The 10,125-nt window shown below is 42.2% G+C and overlaps 1 protein-coding gene across 1 annotated transcript in view; it reads left to right on the top strand.

Moving 5' to 3' along the window:
• Positions 1 to 333: 333 nt before the first annotated feature.
• The window catches only part of Atp11c (ATPase phospholipid transporting 11C), a 202,921-nt gene continuing 193,129 nt past the window's right edge, over positions 334 to 10,125 (top strand). Inside the window, exon 1 of the mRNA XM_038316043.1 lies at positions 334 to 511. Coding sequence (XP_038171971.1) covers positions 485 to 511 — 27 coding nt within the window. The 5' untranslated portion in view covers positions 334 to 484. The remainder of the gene's footprint in view (positions 512 to 10,125) is intronic.

Below are 10,125 nucleotides of genomic sequence, written 5' to 3'. Positions count from 1 at the left end.
TCCGCAGCAGGACAAGTGGAAGGCGCGGGTTGCCGAGCCCGGCGCTGACAGGGGAGCCCTGGGCACTCTCCCCGCCCCCCCCCCCCAACTCCTCCTCGTGCAGGGCGAGCACCGCGCTCGGCCCCCATCCCTCCCCGCGCGCGCGCCGGGCTCGCTTCAAGGCGGGCTGCGGCGGGAGCGCCTGGCGGTGCTGGGGCCAGATAAGGGGAGCGACGGGGTCGCCGCCCCCGGGCCGGGCGGGCCGGGGTTGGTTGGGGGCGGGCCCCGGGGAGGGCGGGGCGGGACGGCGAGCGCGCGGGCGGGCGGGCGGGGGCGGGGGCGCGCAGAGGCGAGGAGGGCAGGCGGCGGGCTGGCGGCGGGGCAGCGGAGCTAGCTTGCCGCTTGGCGCCGCGGGCCCACGCCGCAGTGTGTTTTGTGGACGGCGCCTTCGCAGACAGCCCCCCGTGGACGGAGCCCGGCTCGGCAGCCCGCAGGCCTGGACGCGATGTTCCGCCGGACCTTGAATTGCCTGGTGAGTCCACTTGCGGAGGTTCCCGGCGGTACGGGGGGGAAGCCGGCTCTCTGGCCCCTCCGCTTCTCCGGAGTCGATGTGCGAGGGGGACCATTGGGACACGCCACCCCCCTTCCATTTTAACGGAAGCATGCAGCTTCGGGTGGCCTGGGTGGGGAGGCAGGTGGGGCTCCCTGGTGTCCCACCCCAGCCTCCTGGACCTTTCAGCCCGGGCTTCCCCGGTCTCCGAGGAACTCTGCCTCTGGACCAGGGATCGCCTTGGAGCGGCAGACGCGGGGACCTCGAGGTGGGGTGGGGGCTCCCCGGGGATCCCTCAGTTTCCTAATTAGTGGAAGATGGCGTTTGATTATCTGGGAGGAAGCTTTCTTTTGTTTCCTCTGCCACGAGCACATGGAGGTAAAACCTAGATCTGTCACCGTGGCCCAAAAGAAGAGCTAGGGGGGCCGCGAGAGCCCGGGGCTACAGCAGGACCCAGCTCCGGCCCGGCGGGCGGCTGCTGCTGCCCTGAGGCCAGGCAAACTTTGAGGACTCAGCCTCCAGGCTCACCTTGAGGGCGAGATAGAGCCGGGGCCGCCGGCGGGGTGGGCTGGGACCGGGCGACGGCGGGGAGGCTGCACCAGCGCTGCGGAGCCTGGAGCCCGAGGCTCGCGGAGGACTGGCTGGCTGCTCCGGACTTGGGATCTAACGTGCAGCTTGGCTCCTCTGGCCACCTTGCCTCCCTCCCTAGCCACCCCCCCCCCCGCAAAAGAAAGGGAATTGTCTTTTCTGTGCGGGGTTTGGCACGGGAGAAGGGGGAAGGGGGAGGGAAAGCGATTTCTGGCTGCTACTGACTTTTTGGATTAACCTGAGTGTTCCCGGGGTTCCTTAAGGACGGAGTAAAGTGGAGCAGTTTACTTACACGCTGCTGTTTGTAGCAACTTCCCTAATTTCCAGAGGAGGTGGCGGGAATAGGACTTTATTTCTGTCAGGGATAGGAAAGAAAGCGGTCAGCCTCAAATTTTATTTTATGTTTCTGTAGTTAGGGTTTAAAATGGTGAGTGCGTCTCCTGCACTCTTAGGATAGACTTAAGAACTTGACAGTTTGGTACCTTTTGTGAAGTTATTTCGAATGAAGTCATTTCTGGTATGTTTTTCGTAGGTCAGATGAATATGCCCTTAATTCTTTTCCCTACATTTGGAACTTTCGCAAATGTCTCCTGCTTAATAATCACGCTTAATACGTCCCTTTTTAGGATACTACCATTGGCGCATACTCTGTTAAGGTTTTGCTAAATGTTTCTTTCGCTCAGAAACACGCAAACGAAGGTGGAGCTGATTAGTACCTGTGGCACTGAGAACCAAGGATCTCGAGAATCCTGGGAAATGCATTGTGCTGGATGCTTTGCTGAAGCAAGTGACTAAAATTTGTTCTCACATTTAGCCTGAGACTGTAAAGGAGCATTGTATCTTCTAGTTCTGTTTCACATAGGTTCTTGTGATTCTGAAGTGTTGTTTTTGGGTGATAAAAAGAGAAAGGTGACAAGAAAGCTAATTGTAATGCGTAAGAAAAGGGTAATTTTTCACATGGCACTCATATGTTGCAAAATAACTGGCCTCTGAGTCATGTTAAGTTCATTAGCTCAAAATTAAGATGCTAACATCCCCATCCCCATTTTTTAAGGCTTTGGACATTTGAAATTACACAGCCAGTGCTGATCCAAAAGCCGTTTTCTTTTGCTGTGAGTGATCTGCATTGTAGCTGTAAAAATTAAGCCTTGCTGGCCCACAAAGCTAGGGCATGCAGTAGAATTTGCAGCAGTTGTTGAGTGCCAGCCTGCTGGTACCTTGCATTTTTCCCAAGATTTCTGCATAGACTCACTTTTACTAATATGAAAGGGAGCTTTGACCTCATTGTTTCAACTAAGATGTCCAGCTGCACACATTTTACTGCACAGTCCTGACTATGATAAGTCCTAGGAATTTGTTCCAGTGTCATAAGCTGGAAGGTTCTTAGGAGTTCTGTCTGAGCCCTAGGCCTAGAGCAAGGAATTAAACTGCAAATCATTGCACTGAATGTACCATCAAATTTTCACTGCTAAAAATGGCTTTAAATTTGGGGTGTGGGGTAGACAAATTTTTAAATTCCTTAGATATTAAATCATGCTCTATTGTCATTTACATGGAGCACATTCTTTTCCTAATATATACATTTAAATCACCAGATCAGTAAATTAAAGATTGAATTGGAACTTACACAGCCTAGTAGATGTAGTCCAACTATTGTGTTACCCTTACAATTGTTTTTAAGATTTTAGAGATAGGGCTATGGATTCTTTAAAAACCATTTATGCTTTTTTGGCAGTCATTCTTCTGAAGTTAACTTCGAATGTTATGTAAAGTATAGTATTGTTAGTCATTGAACGTTAGAGGACTATATGCTGAAATAGAACTTTCTTTTTTTTTTTTTTGGTTTTTCGAGACAGGGTTTCCCTGTAGCTTCTAGAGCCTGTCCTGGAACTAGCTCTTGTAGACCAGTGTAGTGATGAACGGCAGGGCTGCGTTCCTGCTGCCCTGGCTCCCGCATGGCTAGCTTTACACGCAAAATAACAACACACAAATTGTATTCTTTTAAACACTGCCTGGCTCATTAGTTCCAGCCTCTTACTCACATCTTGATTAACCCATATCTAATAATCTTTGTAACACCACGAATGGTGTCTTACCGGGAAAGATTCAGCATGTCTGAACTGGCTGCTGGCTCCATCGCGTCTGTCTCAGAGAGCAGAGGCAGGGCAATTGTCTGAGCCGTCTACCTCACTTCCTTTTTCCTGTTCTGTCTACTCCACCCACCTATGTTCTAACCTATTAGGCCAAGCAGTTTTCTTTATTAATTAACCAATGAAATCAACAGATTGATAGAAGACCCACCTCCATCAGACCAGGCTGGCCCCGAATTTAGAGATCCGCCTGCCTCTGCCTCCCGAGTGCTGGGATTAAAGGCATGCACCACCACCGCCTGGCCCTAGAACTTTCTTTGTATCTTAAACCTGTGATGGAAGGTAAGACTCACTTAAAAATCACTTCATCTTCATATAGCTTAGTTGTGTTTGTTGAGTCATTTTTAAAATGTCATTTTCTTCCCCAGCTCCTCTATTCTTGAGCTAAGAGAAATAGTGATTAATTGTACTTTTAAAAGACAGGGCTATGGCATGATATCTTTGCCACTAATAATTGTCCTTCCTGATAAATTACAACTTTTGAAAAAAAAATTCTGAGACAGAGTCTCATGTAGTGCAGATGGCCTTAAACTCAATGACCTTGAATTCTTGATCCTTGCTTCCACCTCCTAAATCTTAGGATTGCAGGTGGTTTCTACAGCTGCCAGCATCAGTTTCCTTTAGGCAGCCTTTTGTGGGTTTTTGCTTGTTTCTTTGTTGATTTGAGACAGGATCTCTTATTTAGCTCCGGCTGTCCTGGAACTCACTCTGTAGATCAAGCTAGCCTTGAATTAACGAGATCCACCAGCCTCTGCCTATGGAGTGTTGGGATCAAAAGCAATTCCCACAGCATCTAGCTTCTTATTTCTTTTTGCAAATAGTGTTACTCCATAGTCTAGGCTGACTTTGAACTCTGTCCATCCACTCCTTTAGCCTTCTTAGTGCTGAGATTACAGACTTGCACCATCGTGCCCAGGTTTTGACAGTTAGTGGCGGAAGATTAGTGTACAATAGTGTACAACATTTTGGGAGTTAGACCTGTGGGGGTGTCTTAAGAGTTCTATGTGTTCCTAGTGAACATCTCTGTAAAAACAACAAATATGTAATAATAGCTTTGCCTGTCCAATTAATTTGCTTCAAAGGTATATTTAATTGGAAGTCTGGACTAGTTAAAATTTAGGATGTAAGTTAGGTCGTGAACTTCAATGTTATTCCATTTTTTAATATAATTTGTAGTTGTTATAGGAATTTTATACTTTTCTCTAAAGTTTCATAAGCCATAGGCTTAATGGCTTATTGACAATCTGTCACAAATTTTTCTCTTTTAGTTTATTAAATTCTTGCTAAAGGTTCAAAGAAAATATCTTGATAAAGTAAATTAGGTGATTTTGTTGAGTGGGTACTATCAATTTAATTTGTTGAAGGGATATTGGACAATACAGATCATTGATAATAAAAGCTTATTAGTACTGTGGAAAACTAGAGTAAACTTGTATCACTGATTCTAAAAGTATTTAAATTGTATTGATTCTATGAAGAAAATGTCTTATCAGAGAGACTGGGGAAAATTAGACTGAATCAAGAAGAATGAAAATTTTAAATAAGGCTACAAATGCAAAATAAAAATTAATGAAATGGGTAGCTGGTTTATTACCTTGAGTCCAGAGTAAGGCCACTTTAATAAAACAAAATGTATAAAGGTAGTTAGCAAAATAATTCAAGTAGCTTCCTTTTGTTCCAGAAGCAAGAAAGTTTTTGGCTTCCTTATGAAATTATAAGGGTAATTATAAGAAGTTTTTTTTTTCTATTTCATTTCCCTAATAAACTTGTCCTGATATTGTTGAATGTCAAATACACTTATTTTATTTTGTTGTGTTTTGAAATATATCTGCATATATGTATTGCAATATTTTTGCATTTATATAACTGGTAATAAATATATCTATAGATCTATACATTTGACATTTACCAGATAGTTCTGATGGCTGAACTTGCCCCTACCTAGAAGCAACCTTTTTACCTTATTGCATTCTTTGTAATTGCCTTTTAATTTATATGGCTTTCTAGACTTGCTTTTCTCAAGTGGGAAAGAAGCTCTAATCCCTAAGGCATATATTGTACATAATAAATTAACTTTTCCTAGATAGTTGGAGGAGAAACTGCAGTGTGAGAAAGGAGGGTGTTCTAAACTGAAAGCAATTGGGGGTGGCTTTTAACACTATACTTGGTACCTAGAAGATGTTTAATGAATAACTGTTGAGAATATAGCTTTTAAATGTTTTACATAGACAATAATCTTTACACATGATCAGTGGTTTATAGTGAGCCCTGTTTTTATTCAGAGTGATTTAAGAATAAGGAGTTTGGCCTGGAGAGATGGCTCAGCAGTTAAGAGCACTGTCTGCTCTTTCAGAGGCCCTGAGTTAAATTCCCAGCAACCACATGGAAGTTCACAACCTCTTCTTCTTCCTCCTCCTCTTCCTTCTCCTCCTCCTCTTTTTCTTTTCTTCTTTTCCTTTTCTCTTCTTCCTCCTCTTCCTTCTCCTCCTCCTCCTCCTCCATTTTCTTCCTCTTTTTTTTTTTGAGAAAGGGTCTTACTTTGTAGCCCTGAGTGGCCTAGAACTTACTGTGTAGAACAGGCTGGTTTCTAAGTCATAGAGATACACCTGCTTCCTGAGTGCTGGCATTAAAGGTGTATGCAAGACTATTTTCCAATAATTCTTTAATTTTATGGGTATGGGTGTTTTGCATGCATGTATGTCTGTGTACCACATGTATGCCTACTGCCTATGGAAGCCAGAAGGGGTGTTAGATCACCTTGTGGGGCAGTATGACCAGTGGCCCCTAGAAGAAACCCTTTTTCTTCATGTTGTTCAAAGAATTAACTTGTTTGGCAAATTTAAATGCTGTTTTGTTGAGTGGACAAAATCACAACTGGTTGCTTATCAGCCATGGTTGATCAGTTCTTTCAAAGAGGGCAGACACATAGGATGGAAACACGTTTTCTTCTTTTTCCTGGTGTTGTTGAGTTTCCTGTATATCTGCATTGCTTAACCTCTGAGATATCTGAAATCCTTGAGATTGTATGCTTTTTCTGGTTGGATGGAAGAATGTTCTGACATTCCAGGCAAATTAGGTGTGCTTCGCTAGTTATTTATATTCACTCAAGGTTTGTTTTCTGACCTGGTATAAGTAAAGATCAGCAATGACCATAAGACAAACATACTAGTACAACTGCAGCATATGTTCATACTACTGCAGATTAATGATGAATGAGTGTTCAGCACTGCAGATATGGGCACAGGATGCCCATCCACGTTGGCAGGCAGCCCCTCAATTACTGCAGTGTATGGATGGATTGCCAGATTGGTTGATTTATTGACTATAAAAGATGCATTTTTAAAAATGGTGTTGGATTGACAATATCTGGTTTAGGAAGTTGATTTTATTTGTAATGTACAGACTACCATTGATTTCATGCCCAAAATATTTAATAGAATGTGAGAGGGTTGAAGAAGACTACTTGGTTCAAGCAGGTATCACTTGTTTCTTAGACTTCTCTAGTCCTTGTTATCTTGAAGTATTAATATTACAGTACGTTCTTAGTCCAGTCCTCTTCATTGATATATTCGTGGAAAATTCAAAACAGTGCATTGGACAATGATTTTATACTAGCACAGATAAGCCATAGATATTTAGTACTTGTGAGTTGTTTTGAACTGAATTAACAACACAAAATGAATCATTAATTATTTGAAAAAACAGCTACTAAGAAGCCTCTGTGTTTTAGACTAAGCTAAAAAAATATAGCAGAGGAAAATAATATTCTTTTCACTGGATAGTGTTCTGTTATTATTTTTTTTTTTTTTTTTTTTTAAAACTTTACTTAACTTTATTTCATGCACATTGGTATAATGATGTCAGATTCTCTTGAATTGGAGCTACAGACAGCTGCAAGCTGCCATGTGGGTGCTGGGAATCGAACCCAGGTCCTCTGGAGGAGCAGTCAGTGCTCTTAACCACTGACCCATCTCACCAGCCCCTCTGTTATTATTTTGAATGAGAAAAATAACAATTATATGTCCCACTAAGTGGCCAGAAGAAGTTTGCCCTTTACTGAAACTATTTTTCTCTATTAATCAGAAAGACAACCTTTTTTGATTTTTTTTTAAATATTTATTATTATGTATACAATATTTTGTCTGTGTGTATGCCTGAAGGCCAGAAGAGGGCGCCAGACCTCATTACAGATGGTTGTGAGCCACCATGTGGTTGCTGGGAATTGAACTCAGGACCTTTGGGAGAGCAAGCAATGCTCTTAACCACTGACCCATCTCTCCAGCCCCCCAGAAAGACAACCTTTAAATCATATCCTTTTCTTGGCATTTCATAAAACTGTAATTAATATACTATCTTCAGCTTTTAAAATTATAAATACATTTGTATTCTTTGTTAAGTACAGTTGATAACACATTTTCTACTGCCACTAACAAATCAAATCTAGTTTGAAAGCCAAAGACGCAAAATTAACTCTAGAAGAGCTTTGTATTACTTTTTGTTTGTTTTTGAGATAAAGTTGTCTCTATAGCTCAGAGTGATCTGGCCTCATTATTTAGCCCAAGTTGACCTTGAACACTGAATCCTGCTTTAGCTTCCCAAGTGATGGCTTGTAGGTATGTGTCCCTGTGCCCATTTGATTTATGTCATTTTACTCACTGTGGTAAGTGTAGTTTATCTGAATTCAGAGTAACCCTTACTTAGTATTTAGTACTAAGACTATAAGGTAGTGCAAACGCAGAACAAGCCAGGCATGGTGGTGCATGCCTGCAAACCCAATCATGGAAGGATGATGAGCTCAAAGCCCAACTTCAGCTATACGTTGCATTCTAGGATAGTCTGAGCAACAAGAAACCCTGTCTCATATATCCAAAAATAGGAGCACAGGGCAGAGGAATTGCAGATCATGAAGGATTTGCAGTTGTGTTGTGAAATAAATCTCAACCCTGTTTGAAGGCTGATATGAAATATTGATATTGAAAATTACTTCCAAGATCAGTAAGCTGATCAGCAATGGGGTTGAGTCTGTATCTGATACTAATAGAAATCATACCTTTTCAGTGCTACCTCAACTATGCTTCCCAATAATGAGTCATTTCTTTTCATATTGTTGACAGTATTCCCTCTTTGTCATTTGCCGCAGAAGAGCAACCTGCCGCTAGCAAATTGATGCACCCAGTGGGGGAGCCAGGAAGTATTGATGTTTCTGCCAGTTTAGCGTCAACACTTGCTGGTTTCCTCTCTGGAGCATCACCAAGTTCGTGGATTTCTATTTGGATTTTCATAACTGCCCAGATCTCTCCTTGTTCCATATATTTGTTCATGTTCCCAACATTCGTTTGCATCTTTCTCACATCTCATTCTACACATACCGTAGTTCATAGGCAGTAAATATGAAGTTCCTTTTAGGTTATATAATTCCATATAGCAAGCACACTGATGAGTATTTTTATTATAATACCACATACACACACACATATGGGGAGAGGGGGAGAGAAATTATTGAATTTTTGGGTTAATAAATTTAAGGCAATACTTGTATTATTTTATTTCAGGATGAATTTTGAGTTGAATAATCAGGGAAATATATTTCTGGTTGGTCTCAAGTTTCAGACTATTTACTGTTGTAAAGGAAAAGTAATAATTCTGCAGCAGTATAGTAGATCACCAGGGAGCAGAAGCCAATAGGGAACTGTCACAAATAACAGCTGGGTAGGGAATATTATGTAAGCTATACCTGCCGTGAGAGCAGTGGGGATGTCCTTTAAGCTTCACAATCTATTTTGTGGCAATGTGGATTAAGGAGTCCATAGTATAGTACACAATTTATTTCAGTTCCTTTTCCTTTTCATTTTATTTTAAAGAAAACATAAGCTGGGAAGATGGCTCAGTGTGTAAAAGCATTTGATTGATGACCTGAATTCAGATTCCCAGAACCCACATAAAAAACAGATGCAGTGGTTCAAGTGTCAAAAATCCCAGTGCCAGCCCTACTGGGAAATTGGAGGCTGAGACAGGAGAATCTTCAGAAGCCCACTTACCAAAGCAGAAGTAGTCTCTGTTTTAAAGAAAGCGTGGTGGTTTGAAAGAAAATAGCCCCCAAAGGGAGTAGCACTATTAGGAGATATGGCCTTGTTGGAGTAGGTGTAATCTTGATGGAGGAAGTGTTCCACTGTGGACATGGTCTTTGGGGTCTCCTATATGTTCAAGATACTGCCCAGTGTGAAAGTCCACTTTATGTTGCCTTCTGATCAAGTTGTATCCAACACCATGTTTGCCTGCGTGCCACCATGCTCCCCACCATAATGATAATTGACTGCACCCCTGAAACTGTAAGCTGGTCCCAATTAAATGTTTTCCTTTATAAGAGTTGCCATAGCTATGGTGTCTCTTCACAGTGACAGAAACCCTAACTAAGACAGAAGTTGGTATCAGGGACTGGGGTATTGCTGTGAAAGGCCTATGTTTTTTTTTTTTTTACATTTTTTGGAGGAATTTGGCTTTTGGTACTTTGGTTATGAAATTATTGGAATGCTTTAAGCACTGTTTAATGGGCCATACTAGTAGGAACATGGAAGACAATGATGTTGATAATGATTTGAACTGTTAAGACACTGGCTCAAGAGGTTTCAGAGAAGAAGACTTTTAGTATGTGATATTTTGGTATAGAATGTGGCTGCTTTTGCTGTTGTCTGAAAAGTTTGTCCGAGGATAAAGGGAAGTTTTAGATTAATTCCCTTGGCAGGGAAAATCTCAAAAAAGCTTAGTAGAGTCTGGTACATAGTTATTAGTGTTCACTCTGATGAAGATTTATAGTGAAAAAGAGCAAGCTGAGCAAATAATACACAAAATGTACACATT

The sequence above is a fragment of the Arvicola amphibius genome, chromosome X, assembly GCF_903992535.2.
Source record: "Arvicola amphibius chromosome X, mArvAmp1.2, whole genome shotgun sequence".
Taxonomy (NCBI): domain Eukaryota; kingdom Metazoa; phylum Chordata; class Mammalia; order Rodentia; family Cricetidae; genus Arvicola; species Arvicola amphibius.
The sequence above is the reverse complement of the archived record's forward strand: the minus strand, read 5'-3'. Positions and strand labels throughout refer to the sequence as shown.